Raw genomic sequence first — 16,316 nt, forward strand, 5'->3', positions numbered from 1 at the left:
AATTAAAATTTTGATTTTTGTCTTTTCTAGCTATGAATGACCTATATTACAAATTTCATAAAAATTGGAGGTGATGAGGTTTAAAAATGCCATATTTTGGGTGATCTGAGATGGACTGACCCTTCTATCAGCTATAGATAAATGATTATTCATCTTAAGCTTGTCCTTTTACCCTTTACGGACTGAAATACACTCAGATTCCTTAAATCTTTTAATTCTGTTCTGCACCGTCAAGGGTCAATATTTCTTGGAATACATCAACCTGAGACACTGTGTATGGAAGTATACAGAAAGGACACTGAATGGGTCTCTGAAGGAATAGGCAGGTCAGCTTCTACATGGTACTGCATGAAAATAAAAAAGAAAACCCCTCCAAATTTTTAAATATTGTAGTTGAAACATTGGGCTACATTTTTCATAATGGCGTCAAAGAGGTCTGGCGTGTCCCACTGTGTCAATTTCAAGGTCAAAATATAAATCATCTAACTCAAAAGTACCCAAATGTACAAAAGAATGGTAGATTTAGATTCCTTATGGTCTCCCCTTTACAGAAATACCTTGCTTTTTAAAATCGAACCAGTGGTTGTTGAATTACAGCAATTTGAAATTTGGCTGCCATGGCCTTTTTTGTGAAAAAGTGAAAAAATTAAATTGCGATATCTCAAAAATTGTTGGTCCAATAAAATTAAAATTTGAAATTTTGTCTTTTCTAGCTATGAATGACCTATATACCAAAATTATAAAAAAAAAAAAAAAAAAAACTGGAGGGGGTGAGGTTTCATAATTGCATTTTTTGGGGTGATCTGAGATGGACTGACCCTTCTATCAGCTATAAATGAATGATTGCTCATCTCAGGCTTGTGCTTTTACCCTTTACGGACTGAAATACACTCAGCTTCCTTAAATCTTTTAATTCTGTTCTGCACCGTCAAGGGTGAAATATCCAAATCCTCTCCATTCTCAACTCAACACCCCCAAGGCCAAAGAAGTGGCGGTGGATTTCTAAACATCTAAGCCCCTCTTCTGCCAGTCAACGTTCGTTTGGTGGACATTAAAGTAGTGCCGAGTTAGAATTATCTTGGTTCGCATCTCAACAAGAAGATGAACTAATCCTTCAACATGCACTCTATCAAAAGAGACATAAGTCTGTGATTATTGCTGAGGTTGTCCAACATATGCACTAAGATGGTGCTCATGTTGTATGAGTCAATGGTGATGAGTGAGCTGGTTTATGTTGCAGTCTGGAGAGGCAATACGGAGGGCCAAACGGGGTGAGGAAGCTACCTCACTGTTTGGAGAGAAGCTGGATTAAGTACAGCACACTGAACAAGGTGGAGGATGCAGAGGACAAATTTATTTATGTATTTATTTACGTATTTAATTATTTATTTATTTATTAGGGACAGTGCATATCAATGAACATCTACAACAATTGCAGCTGTATATATGTCAGACTGTAGCAGCAGTGCTAATTTCCATCTGTAGTCCCTAGGCAGTTGACAAGAAAGTCAACTGACAAAAAGGCAAAACATCATAATAACACACAAAATAACACAGTGAGGGCAATCTACTGATGGATACAGGCTTGGTCACAGGCTTGGGGGGGGGGATTTTTTTTTAATAAAATTTGATTCTGGCACAAGGAACAAATGATTAATGGAGGGGATGGGGGGGGGGGGGGGGGACTGATCTGCTTTGGCGGAGGTCTGCGCTCTCCGAGTGCTTTTCTAGTTACCACTTGTTTCTGAAACGTATTTTGCTGAAGTGAAACCAATCCCCATAAAATACTGGAAATTAATGATGCTTTTTAGAGTCTTTTGTTAGAGCCAGTGTTTGTTTTATTTTGAGATATAAAATGGAAAAAAAAGAGGAAAGGGAAGTCTTTTCTGAACTACTGTGCGTACATGGGGTGTGTTGTGATGTATTCCGTGACGTCCACCCATTTCCTCTGCAAACATACATCTGAGGCAACGAAAACACAATTCTCATTCCAGTGTGACTATATACTAACTATACTGACACATGTATATTATATCTAAATTCTGCAGTTAGATCTTCACAACTTTCCCAAATTCTTGCACACTGGATTGTCAAAACAGTACTCCTTTAAGTAATGTATGGACTTTAAGAATGAAACCACTTTCTATTTGCCAAGCTATATTAAAAAACAGGACCAATGGCCCTGTAGCTTACTGGCCAAATTAAAAGCTTTGGGAAATGTATCCAGATGCCATTTATTATCACCCAGTTACGTGCATTTATTATATTACAGAAATAGCCCATGTTTTGGCCATATTCCAATCAGATCTGTAAAAAATTCAAATTCCAACTTGATATCATTGATACTTATTGATTTATTGGATCAATCCACTTCCTATCTCTTATAGTGGGAACATTTTTCAAAGTCGCACCAAATCCAGAATCAGATCCGGATCGAAATAATTTCAATACCTTGTGTTGACATCATCATACAGAAGCTGTATACCAAGTTTGAAGTCAATCAGAACTGTAGTTTCAATGAAGAAGACGATTGAAATTTTTTCCCCATAAGAGCCCATGTTAAATTTTGCGTAAGTTCCCGGATCCAGAAGAAGATCCTGATCAGCATGTGGACATTAGGTTTTGGTCATCTCCCCATCAGGGCTGGACTGTAGAAATTTCATCTTGATATCATTTATATTTACTGAGTTATTGCATCGATCCACTTCCTATTTCTTATAATGGAGAAATTTTTCAAAGTCGCACCAAATCCAGAATCAGATCCGGATCCAAATAATTTCACTAACTTTTGTTGACATCATCATAAAGAAGCTGTGTACCAAGTTTGAAGTCAATCGGAATTGTAGTTTCGGAGAAGATGATTGAAAGTTTTGTAACGGACGACAGACAACAACACCGGACGCCGCATGACGACAATAGCTTATGGCCTATTGGTAAGCTAAAAAGGAAGTGGAATTTATTTGTGTGTCTGTCTTGGGCATCACATGAAATCCGGAAACAGCTGACAGCTTCAGTTTGGCATATCAATGTATTTGTGGTCAAGGACGAGACTAGCAAAAACAGCAAGTTGATAGGATCAACATTTTGGGAGTTATTAGTAATTTTGGAATACAATAGTCTTACAATCACATTGCTATGGCCAGGATCATAGAATCATCATTGAAGTGAGTTACCTAGCAACAGAAAAACAATAGGGCCATGTTGCGACGGTGTCAGATTTCCTGTGCAGAAACAGATATGGCAGCTGAGAAGTTACTGAACTGAAAATGCAGTGGAATTTACCAAGAAAGTAAAGGAATAAACTGTATCAGAGGATCTAGAACCACGGGTTAAAGTGCTAGTTACATTATATTGTTACAATTCTAACACGAGCTTTGTCACTTCTCAGCAGGCACCTTTGTTTGCAGGCTGTTGCTAGAAAGATCATCATATCCAGTAATCAGAAATACATTTATGTTCTGTGGACTTCATCCAAAAGCCATGGCAGCCGAAGTTCTCACAGCTTTTAAATTTTATTGCTATTAGAACCATGTTAAGTTTAAAGGCTACAAGATTCTGCCAGATTAAAAAGAACAAAAAAACAAAGGATCAAGTCTCAAAAAAGCATATTTGTTTGTCATGCAGTCGAACTTTAAGAAACATAAAAATTTTGTTTTTGATGACGTCCCTGGTTTATGTCTCTCATGTCTTCTTCTCTCTCTGGTTGAGTTTCACAGAGAAATAGCTCATTATGTTTGAATTTATGGGCTATGAATTTAGATTTATAATGAAACGTGTTTTTGGAAGTAAATCTGAGTTAGCTCTGAGGCGAAAATTAGTATCTTAAGCAAGCCTGTCTGTGTGCATTCAAACAAATGTCATCGCATATCTTGTCTGCATTAGAAGTTTCATTGATTTGTTCATTACAGCAGACACATCTGTTAAAGATCTACCTTATGTTATATTATTTTTCCTGCCTCAGTTTTCACTTGATAATAAATCTGACTCTCATGCCACTTTTGATGTTTAATTATTAGACGCTATTGTCTTCACCTTCCACTGCTGGATGAGTTACGGCTGCATTCAAGCCCCAAAGCCTTTAAGTTTTCCAGAACTTTTTTATGTTGTCTTCTGTGATTCACAATTATCCTACACGATACTCAAGCAAATTTTATCTTCCATACTGTCGAACTTCTGTCAGTCAGTATTATTTAAAATATCGTGGACCACATTTTTGGAATAATCTACAACCTGAACTTCAATCATCATCTTCTTTATCATTATTTAAAAAGCATCTGAAAAGGACTCTAATTTAGGAAAAAATTTAAGGCTGTATATAATTTGATTTGTATTTCTATTGTTTTACTTTAGATTATTATTTCATTTATATCGTATTTTTTAATTCTTTTTTTTCCCCTTGTGTTATTGTTTATTTCCAGGGAGGTGTTTACATAAGCTTTTTTTTTTTTTGCTTCTATCCTCTCCTGCACAATGTTGTTACATGCATGAAAACTGTTTTTTAATTTTTTGTCTTGCTGTTTATGATGTGCAAATAAATTAAAAATAAATAAATAAATAAGTTAAAGAAAAAATTAAATGTAAGCCTGTGATGAACCATGAAAAAATACTGCAGCAATATGCCTTGCTGTTTAGGATGTGCAAGTAAAAAAAAAAAAAAAAAAAAAAAGTTAAAGAAAAAATGAAATGTAAGCCTGTGATGAACCATGAAAAAATATTGCAGCGATACGCCTCCAATCACACTGTTTTTGTGTTATACAGTAAGATGAGCTTGTGATAAATAGACACTAAGTAATTGAGTAGGAGGTGACCTTATATTCCTGGTAGTTATCTCTGCATGCATAATTACCAATTAATAGTTACTTTACATAACAGTCAAACAATATCTGCAAGCAAAAGATGCCTGCAGCAATTATATCTGACAATTTGCGATCCATTTTTAATTGAGTCAGTCAGTTTCATTCACGTCTCTGAGATGGTTGGTAATTATTGTGAATGACTAAATAAAAACACAATTAGGAGATGATGCGGTGTCACATTAAAGAGTAGAATATATTTTTCCAACCAGCAGCACAAGTTTTGAATTAAATAAAGGTGAGGAGGCTCTGGGGGAAAGCGACTAATCGAGCACTGTAACATCAGTGTCCATGTTTACTCAGATAATATACTAAATGATTATACACTCTAACATTAAAAAAACGGAGATTTTTAAAGTCATGTGGCTGCATTCATCCCTGAAGCAAGTGATAAGAGGAGGTAAACAGGAGAATGATATTCTGAAGTGAACTGATGAAACCAACAGCTTGTATTATCTATATAATTTTTTTTTTTTTTTTTTTTTAACTTTATTTATTTATGAACAACTACAGGCCAATCTCCAATCTCCCATTTTTAAGTAAGATAATTGAAAAAGCTTTTTTTCACCAACTAAATGACATTTTAACACAACACAACTGCTATGATGTCTTCCAGTCAGGTTTTAGACAGCACCACAGCACTGAGACTGCGCTGACCAAAGTGATGAATGACATCTGTTTGAATACAGACAATAGAAACATGTCAGTGCTAGTTTTACTGGACCTCAGTGCTGCGTTTGATACAGTGGACCACATTATATTACTGAAACGACTGGAGAACTGGGTGGATCTGTCTGGCCCTGTACTAAATTGGTTCAAGACATACTTAGAGAACAGGAAGTACTTCGTGTCATTAGGTAACTTTACACCTGAGCAGACAAGAATTACATGTGGGGTTCCCCAAGGCTCCATACTGGGGCCTCTTCTGTTTAATATCTACATGCTCCTACTGGCACAGGTTATAAAGAACAACAATATTAGCTATCATACGAGGGCCGTTCAATAAGTTCATGGCCTCACCCAGAACAGAACAACACAGACTGATAATTTATATTTTATTTTTCAACATAATCTCCATTTACAGTAATGCACTTGTTCCATCGATGTTCAAGCATCACTATCCCATCACGAAAGAATGTAACATCCTGTATTATAACAAGCAGTATTTCTGGGTGAGGCCATGAACTTATTGAACAGCCCTTGTAGCTACGCAGATGACACACAGATCTATGTCACAATGTCACCTGGAGAACAAGGCCCTGTACAGGCTCTCGGTAAATGCATTGAGGAGATTAATGACTGGATGTGCCACAACTTTCTTCAGCTGAACAAAAACAAAACTGAGGTAATTGTCTTTGGGGCCAAAGAGAAATGACCACAGGTCACCACAGAGCTTCAGTCTATAGACCTAAAAACCACCAACCAGGCCAGAAATCTGGGTGTAGTGATGGACTCAGACCTAAATTTTGAAAAATACATCAAGGCAGTCACAAAATCAGCCTACTATCACCTTAAGAACATCTCAAAGATAAAAGAACTGATGTCTCAGCAGGACCTGGAAAAACTAGTCCATGCATTCATCTTCAGTCGGCTCGATTATTGTAACAGTGTCTTCACAGGTCTACTTAAAAAATCCATTAGACAGCTGCAGCTCATTCAGAACTCTGCTGCTAGAGTCCTCACTAAGACCAGAAAAGTGGACCACATTAGTCCAACTATGAGGTCCTTACACTGGCTGCCTGTCCGTCAGAGGATAGACTTTACAGTTCTGTTGCTGGTCTATAAAGCTCAGAATGGTTTAGGACCAAAATACATCAGTGACCTCCTGACCCAGTATGAACCCACCAGACCCCTCAAGTCATCTGGATCCGGTCTGTTGTCAGTTCCCAGAGTCAGAACCAGACATGGAGAAGCTGTGTTCAGCTTCTGAGCTCCACATGTCTGGAACAAACTTCCAGAAAACCTCAGATCAGCTGAAACACTCATTTTATTTAAATCCAGGTTAAAGACTCACCTGTTCTCAGCTGCATTTGAATAGAGTTTGGATTCATCAGTTTTAAGCCAAAAGTTTTTATCTGTTTAATCTGCTTGTCTCTTTTAACTGTTTATCTGTTTTCTGATTTTTGTTTGTTTGTTTGTTTGTTTTTCTCATGCCTTCTGCTGTAATGCTCTTAATGTTTTATGTAAAGCACTTTGAATTGTCTTGTACATGAAATGTGCTACAGAAATAAAGCTGCCTTGCCTTTCCTTGCCTATAGAACTTTTCAATATTTATAGACCTTTTCATTTAAGAAATCTAACATTTATAATTTCAAGTAATGTATTGATGATACAGAGATTGACACCGGACATGATAAACAAACAGAACCCAAGGGGGAAAAAAGGCAATAAAAACAAGACACGCATGAAAAGACGGTCCAGACCAGTGTTTTTCAACCTTGGGGTTGCCTGGAATTCAAATGGGGTGGCCTGAAATTTCTAGAAATTGATTAAAAAAACCACATAAAAAAAGTACAAATAAAAAACATATGGTGAGTTGACAGAGACAATCCCAATCCATAAAAGACATGACAAACTGTGAAGCTGAAACTGAAGCACTGTGGTACTGTTTATCTTTCAAATTTTCATTATGGTTGATTTAAGATGCGGCAGCTCTTTCATAATTCATAGTTCGAGTTCTTGTTTGTTCAGTATTAATTGTCAGCCTTGTAAATCCAAGATGGACTGACTGTACATATCCTGACCAAGGAAAATAAAATTCTCACTTTGTGCAGTAATCTATACCTGGATTTACTGCCTCCGTCCATAATAATATACATTATATAGACTAAATGTCATCTAAAATTATCATTTATTTGCAACATAGTATATCAAACTATTACATGATCAAAAACAAATTAATTTTAGCAAAAAAAAAGTCTCGGATTTGAATGTCTGGGGTCGCCAGAAATTTGTGATGTTAAAATGGGGTCACAAGCCAAAAAAGGTTGGAAACCACTGGTCAAGATAGTGCGTTCTGGTACCGTTAAAGAAAGAAAGAAAATAAATAAATAAACAAAACAGGTCAATAACAATATAAACACCTAAAATGTATTTAAAGTTCCAGGCCAGGTAACATATTCACGCAGTGTAAAAGAGACTCCCATATTTTGTGAAATTTATTGATATAGTTATTTAGGGTGATGAAAATGATTTTTATACACCATCATTTTTTCCCACAATAAAAATCTTACTGTAACATGAAACATGAATGAAGGAATGAAAGTTTGTTTGTGAATCAACAAGACACAAAGCTGCCTTCGTAAGGCCTTTCAACCTTGTCATCTTTCATCTGTAAGGAGTCATTAATCATAGTCAGTTTCTGTTTAGAACTGATCTTCCAAATGTCAGAATTTATGTCAAGCGCTTTATGATTAATTTCAGAAATAACAACAAAATAATAACACCGCCAAATCCTCAAGTGAATAGTTCGGTCTGATTTCAGGGAAGCCAATCAAAAGAAATCTCATGCCTGAACACATGCAATCAACACAAAAAGCAGATGTGGTATGATAATTATGCACAAACAGCACACAGCATGAGTCCATTGAAATAAAATGAGAAGAGTTAGTAAAAGGCCTTTAGTTTTCAATTGGCATGTGGTTAAATAGTAACAGGGCTGTCTTGTCCTGTTTTTGCTGAATCATTAAAAACAGTAATGATGTTTTACCTCAAATATAAAAACTAAGTATAGGACATTTAATTCTAATGACTTTGACACTATATACTCTAGTGCTGCCCTCTGCCTTTATCAGTGGGGATGTGGTGTTGTTCAAGTTGGGCTTGGACACAGATGTTCCACTTTGTTGATCAAGGGATGTTTCCAATTACACAAGGAAGCAGAGAACAGGGAGTCACCTGTTATTTGCTTAATTTCTCAAATGGGATTTGTAGTTTTTACTCTTCCTTCTTGAATTTACATCAAAAGATTTCCCTTGCAGATTTCAGAGACAATCAAGTTTTTCTTCACTTGCTGAATCCTGACGTGCCAGTTTTTATTAAGATGCTTTGAAGCTAAGTGAAAGGAGATACAACTAACACACACATATTCATAATCTGTGAAAAACAAGGGCAGGACATGACTATAGATACATAAAAATGCAGCGTCAGATGCTTCATTACCTCCGCCAAGGAGGTTATGTTTTTGCCAGGGTTTGTTTGTCTGTTTGTCTGTCCGTTAGTGTGCAACATAACTCAAAAAGTTATGGACAGATTTTGATGAAATTTTCAGGGTTTGTTGGAAATGGGATAAGGAAGAAATGATTAACTTTTGGGGGTGATCGGGGGTGGGGGGGCCCACGGGGGGGCCCACTGATCAGCCTTGGAGGAGGTCTGCGCTCTCCGAGTGCTTCTAGTTATTATTGCTTTTAGTCTGATAACTTTGATTTCAGGAGTCCCACTACCCCCTGCTTGTGTCTACATAGCAGAGCAGTGACGTATAAAGTGTAGGTTCATGTTGTCACTGTCAACTCTGATCATACATCTTTATTTTGGATATTATGCAGAGTAAATACACCTGCATGGAGACTTGGAGCCTGCAAGAAGAACTCATACTAACAAATATGTACTTAAATGCTAGATACAAGTACCTTATTTTTGGATTTTTTATTTTATTTCAGGTAAAGCCATGTTCCATATTCAACAACTAGTAAAAAAAATAAAAGACAGACAGACAGACAGACAGACAGACAGACAGACAGACAGATAGATAGATAGATAGATAGATAGATAGATAGATAGATAGATAGATAGATAGATAGATAGATAGATAGATAGATAGATAGATAGATAGATAGATAGATAGATAGATAGATAGATAGATAGAAGCACTCGGAGAGCGCAGACCTCCGCCAAGGCTGATCAGTGGCCCCCCCCGTGAGCCCCCCCACGCCAAGGAGGTTATGTTTTTGCCAGGGTTTGTTTGTTTGTCTGTCTGTCTGTTTGTCTGTCCGTTAGTGTGCAACATAACTCAAAAAGTTATGGACAGATTTTGATGAAATTTTCAGGGTTTGTTGGAAATGGGCCCCCCCGTGGGCCCCCCCACCCCCGATCACCACCAAAATTTAATCATTTCTTCCTTATCCCATTTCCAACAAACCCTGAAAATTTCATCAAAATCTGTCCATAACTTTTTGAGTTATGTTGCACACTAACGGACAGACAAATAGACAGACAGACAAACAAACAAACAAACCCTGGCAAAAACATAACCTCCTTGGCGGAGGTAAAAATTCTTGGCTTTCATTTGAGGCTAAAATGACACTCACTGCAGCAGTGTTTATGTTTGTGCTGGACTATGACGATATGATATACATGCATGAATCCACTCAACTAGGCATGGCAAACATACAACCCATGGGCCATAATCAGCTTGCCACAGGGTCCAATCCAGCCTGTGGGATTAGTCTGTATAATGTAAAAATGACACTGACTATATTAACAGTCAAGGATGTCAAAATCACTTTAGTTCAGGGGTCACATACAGACCAATTTGATCTCAAGTGGGCCAGATAAGTAAAATACTATCACAATAACCTCTAAATAATGACAACTTTTAGTGAAAATAAGTAAAATTACATTAAAATTTTTACAATTACACACTAGACTTTCACAAAATATGTGAATAACCTGAACAAATATGAACAATGTGAAGTGTCTTAAGAGAATAACGTGCAATTTTTAATAATATTGTGCCTGTTACAAACCATTTTGTGATTTGTAGATCCAGTGTGATCTGTAAGTTGTAATGTGTGTAAATGACAAGCTGAGATATAATATTATTAAAACTATATTTAATTTTCTTAAGAAACTTCAGGTTGTTGGGATTGTTCAGGTTATTCACATTTTTTAAAGAATAGTTTGTAGATGCAATGCCTCGAAACAGAGACATCTCTACTCTCTTTGCACTTTGTTTTTATACCTGTCTTGTATTTCATGCTTCATTGCTCCTCTTTTCATAAGATGATTAACTGTGCTGCTGTTTATCTTGGCCAGGACACTCTTGTAAACTGATTTCTAATCTTAGTGAGTCTCTCCTGGTGAAATACAGTTTAAATAGAGATAAAATAATGAGTGCAAGTCGTGACCGGTCCAGACCTGCGATTATAGGAATCATGTAGCTAATTAGTTTGCTTTAACTCTAACCTCAGTTTTTCTACTAAATGATTCATCACTTTGAGGCAATTTTAACCCAAACATCCACCATCTACCAAAACCATCTACTGATCTAAACTGTTGATTCTCTAATCCTATCGATACATGTAAAAAATGGACGTTCAGAGGCTCCGTAGTTACCGTGGAAACACTGTAATCTTCTACAACGTTGATTCACCAGTAAAACCCATGGAGTTTGATCAGTGACAGTGGATGGAGACACTTGGTTTATGTTCAGTTAATGCTAGATTTTACTTTACAAGTCACTTTTTCTTCGGTTTTCTCAGTTTTTGATATATTAACCCTCTACTTTACTCTGAGCTTTTATGAACATCTACGTGATCAGTGAATTAAATATAAGAAAATACCTGATTTTCAATGAAAAAACACAAAATACAGACGATAATATTACAATAAATGGTGATAAATCACTTGAGAAAGGTTTTATATAGATAAAAAATTAATTTGGGAACTGCCACAAAAGTAACACTGGGTCTTTAAGGGTTAAGCTTGAAAACCCTGTTTATTCTGTAATTTGCTGACATTCTATTTGGCTAGTGGAAAGGTAAAATTCATCATGTTTATGCAGACCATGTACGCAGTTTTCTAAAGTTATGAATTTAAAAAAAAAAAAAAAGTACCAGTAAGCAAAAGTACAGATACAAATGTGCCATTGAGTGCAAATTTTACAGAAGCTGAACGGTGAAACCTGCAGACTCCCTGTTGACAAAAGTATTATTTCAGCTGAAGTACATGCCCTGTCTTGTAAGTTATTTTGTGTCTAATCCAAGTATCCGATATCTGTTGTAAAATGCTCAAGGTAGCAATTTAGGTTCAGTTTCGGTTTGGTTTTAGTGTTGGTGTGTATGGGAGTGGGTGCAGTCACACTGTGATAGAATTAAAGCGAAACATTGAGAAATAACAGCCAATATGAGAAGACACCACTCCAGTTTATTTGATAATAATTTATGGATGGGTTTCACTACCGCTTAGCGCCTGTTTAGTAACAGGCGCTAAGTTCATTGAATGAGATATTATGACCTTTCAACCGCAGAGTATCGTAGTTATGTTCAGTTTGGGTGTTTTCATGTCTGTGGAGATCATTATTAGTTAGAAATGTTTTCTGTTTTCCATTAATTACCAAAAACTTTAGAGAATCGCTGTGTGTTTAATAATGATCTATGAATCAATCTGACTCATGTTGCCATAAGAAATACATGCAAGGCGTACATGCCAGATTTGACTGTGCAGACACCATATGTGAAAGGTATTATTGAAAAAATATTTTAGTGATTATCAGTGCTTATAGGTGATTTTACCCAGTGCTTGTGTGTGTTTTTTCCCCCATTACATTGTTAGATGGTTCTGGCCTTAAAGTTATTACAAATGAAAGACAGACACACTGTAACTGTAGTGCTGTGTTGTAAGGTATTTTATGACCGCTTAAGGTAATATAATATAGCCAATTAGTAATTCTTTTTATGTGATATACCCTTTTAAGGTGAAAAAAATTAAAGTTATAAACCAATAAATAGCTTTTGTTCTTTGGAGTCCTTAAAAATGCATTGTACTTCTTATGGCTTTAATAAATAATAGATTTAGGCTAATACACACTGTAAGATCTAAACTTTATTAAGCCTTAAAACTGATTGCGAAATATATAAGTCACACAAAGCCCCATGCCTTTCCGATGAATCAGTTCCTCTAGTGAATGAGTTCAAGAATGATAACAGAGATTAAAGATTAAAGATACAAGGTGCTTTTATTTAGGAGATAAATGGAAGATTTTGCCCTGAATTGAGCAACAAGGTTTTGCGGCCCACATTTTCACCCACAGGAGAGGGGGGGGGGGGGGTCTGTGGTCGTGTCAGCTTTCATTGTTCTCACTTGTGAAGGTATCAGGTGTACTTTGTACAAGCCTGTGTTTGGTTAAAACTGGCCTTGCACAGGATGGGTGGGGTAATGAGATGTGCACCTGAATAGACAAGGTGAAGGCTCCTGTCGTGATTCGTGCTCAGGCAAAGAGCGGACTTGAATGGAATCCTACTTTCCACTAACTGAAAGGACACTACATTAAAGGATTTGGTTGAATACGAAACTCACACCACAATGGAGACAGTGAGTGATACCAATAAAATTCTGGAGAAAGGACCTGAATACCTTCGAAAGCAAATGGAGACCGGGACAAAAGGAGGTATGAGTGCTGTGGAGAGACTCGCTGCAAGTAAAGTCAAATACGTCAAAAGCCAAAAGGTGGTCAACTCGACTCAAGAGCCAGCGATCAGTTTAGGTTCAGCCTCTGTGAGCAGCACGGGGTCTTCAAACCGAAGCTCAAACTGTGGAAGGAAAGTTTTTTCTCCTAGTAAGAAGTCAGCAGAGGCTACAGGTGGTGGTGAAAGCAGCTCACCGGGGCAGGTACGTCGATCCAGTTCTAAAAAACGTCCAGACTCCCTTCTGATTTACAGACAAAAATGTGAATTACTAAAAGGGTCGGGATATCGCCGGAGACACCATATAAATCGGAAGCAGCAGCAGAAGTCCTCTATGAAGAATGATTCATTACCTGAGGCAGAGAAAGAATGTGAGTCCAAAGGCCACGAGGAAAAAATTACCACACCTGAGGGCGATGCAAAGGAATGTAAGGTAAATGTAGTAGTGAGTCAGCCTGAGCAGGAAAAGAACGGAGAAGCTAAACAGCACACTCCTGAAAACAGCGACCCTGAGACAAATGTGACAGCTGATCACGGGAATAAATCTCAGGGTCTCCTCGCAGTTCCGGAGTTTCAGAGAACCGGCAAAGGAGTCAGTCGCTCCCACTCGGACATCAGCTCTAGGTACTCCAAAAACTTTGCGGACTTTGATGCTTTTTTTAAGTACTGCGGACTGGACGGTGAGGTTGTAGAGTCGCTGGGGAAGGAGAATTTCTCGGCGCGTTCGGACGACCTTACGAAACACATCCGAAGCATCAGCATCTCCACTTCGGATGACTGTTTCTCAAGGAACAGTGACGAAAGTGATGGGTTACAGGAGGAAGAGTTACAGAAAAAGATACGTCAGGGAACGTCAGTTATTGAGCGCAATGCCAGGATCATTAAATGGCTGTACAGTTGCAAAAATGCGAAAGACACTGGAAAAAAGCTAAGAGACCTCCACTGAACTGTCTTTGCCAGTACAGAGCCGTCTGTTTTACCAAGTTCTTACCCAAGACTGTTATATAAGAGACACTGCAAATGATTCCATGTTATGCATCAAAACACTGCCTGAAAGAGATAAGATGTCACTGGATTTATGAGTGTAATGGTTGAAAGGGAGGTGGCGCTTTCTTAGCAATCTAAAGGTAAAACACTGACCCCTGGCCTTAGTCGTCTACTGTACCACATAAGAGTTTCTTTGCAAACATCGGTGCTTCCTTAAGTCTGTCTCTGCATGAATGTACCCTCCTTATTTTCTTCAGGTGAAAGGTCAACAAATGATACTTACCCATGCATGCAAACATCAGGTTTTCTTGCATCTAATGGACTTATCGTAGCATTAATCATAACCAACTACAACATGCCTAACTCTTTCTGTTACCCCGATGCTAACCCTGAACCCCAAATGGTTCACATTACGGGGTCTAGCACTATATGTCCCTACAATGTAAGCTGTGTTCCCATGTCATGTGTGTGTAGATCACATTTACCTTCGGGGAGAAAAGCTAAATCCACTGACCTGTTGTAACTGTATCCCCATTTCCCTCCCAATCTCTGTCCGCTTTGTGTCTTTACCAGTATCTTTGTCTTTTTGCCAAGTTTATTCGCTGTGTCCTTCTGATTAAATCTCACCGGATGTAACCTGAATCTGAAAAAAAAAGCAAGGGACAGACCGTTGTTGACTGAAATTGGGCATCTGCCATCAAAACTTTACTTTACTGTGGCTTGCTAGAGGAGACACTCTTCCAAGTTTTTTTCTTCTTATTTGCGACCTGTCTGTATGTATTGCATATGTCAAACATTTCAGATTTCAACACACCTTTTACTCCTGCAGAGGCTTGACTGAGATTGTAAAGTTAAGGCAAGTCAGATCCTGCCTTCTCTGCTTCCAAGAATTTAAGTTTCTTATTGTTTTTCCTCGGATGATTCATCCATTGAAAAACAACTTGAAAGCGGCACAGTTTTAGCACTTTACTTTTCAATGCTGTCATCATTCGGTGTTCTGTAATGTATTGTGAATGCTAACTGAGCTATGTGATCATTGTTGATGTACAGTGCATTATTGTCTCCCAAGTGTCATGTTTTAGTGGGATTCTCTAGTTTTATAAAAGAATGAATATGCTATTAGATTACTTTTTTTTTTTTTACAGAAATTTAATATAGAAAAATAACTGCAATGTGAGCTTTATCTTATTCAAGCTAGGGTCTATTCACCACTTTGCTGCTGTCATTATAACATTGTTTTTCACTGAAGTAATTTGTAAATGTGGTTTCATAAAAGTGATATAAAATAAAGCTGCAATATAGTTTTCTCACAGGCTATTGAATGTTCTTACATACCTAACTTAATAGATTTATCTCAATTAAGCACATGCAGCAGTGCACAATAAACCACCTGAACCTCAAAGTAGTGTTAAAACATTGAACTTACTCTGTAGTACCTGAAGGGGGCAGTATCTAACAACAAGAATTAGCCTAATTACAGTGCTGAAATCAAGACAGTGTATGCATTATATAGTCAAAAGCACAATTCCAAAACGTGTTGCTTGGCTACTGAATTAATAATTACATTTCTTGCTTGATATGAAATGCTTGAAATGTAATGCTATACCTAGTTTAGTTTTTAAACAATAGGTTTATCATCTGTGTTCTGAATATTGTTTATTTTGCAGGAAGTAGGTTGAGTAGAAAACAATAAATCTAAAATCTCTGTCAATTATATACATCATGCATGTGAAGAGTGGATATGAATAAGTAATAACTGGAGGACAGTATGGGGAAGAATAAAGTGTAGGACAGAATAAAGAGCAGTTTCACAGCAAATAATAATAATAATAATAATAATAGTAATAATATGAATAATAATAATAATAAAACTAAAATTAAATGAATTCTTACTCCAACAACAGTGACACAACTTCTTTTCATCTGTATTTTTCACTCATGGATGTGCTCACAGCTTCATACTGGTGTTGCAGAATAAAAAAAATTTTGATATATATACCAGAAAAAATAAGAAATGGTAGAAACAGTAAACATAATATTTACCAGTGTCAGGTAGATCTTAGTCTCACAACTT

General features: G+C 37.1%; 1 protein-coding gene and 1 long non-coding RNA gene across 2 annotated transcripts; one reads left to right on the top strand and one right to left on the bottom strand.

The window, feature by feature from the left end:
• Positions 1 to 431: 431 nt before the first annotated feature.
• LOC115415493 (uncharacterized) lies at positions 432 to 10,097 on the bottom strand. Its single transcript, XR_003934828.1, has 3 exons — positions 10,087 to 10,097; positions 9,296 to 9,298; positions 432 to 622 (listed from the first exon to the last, which is right to left on the bottom strand). It is a non-coding gene; the product is annotated as an uncharacterized LOC115415493 (long non-coding RNA).
• A 2,853-nt stretch (positions 10,098 to 12,950) lies between these two features.
• fam110c (family with sequence similarity 110 member C) lies at positions 12,951 to 15,921 on the top strand. The gene has a single exon (XM_030127883.1). It carries the CDS (start codon positions 13,155 to 13,157, stop codon positions 14,199 to 14,201), a length of 1,047 nt encoding a protein of 348 aa, XP_029983743.1. The 5' UTR covers positions 12,951 to 13,154; the 3' UTR covers positions 14,202 to 15,921.
• The last annotated feature ends 395 nt before the right edge of the window (positions 15,922 to 16,316 follow it).

Source organism: Sphaeramia orbicularis, chromosome 24 (genome assembly GCF_902148855.1).
Source record: "Sphaeramia orbicularis chromosome 24, fSphaOr1.1, whole genome shotgun sequence".
NCBI classification, from domain to species: Eukaryota; Metazoa; Chordata; class Actinopteri; order Kurtiformes; family Apogonidae; genus Sphaeramia; species Sphaeramia orbicularis.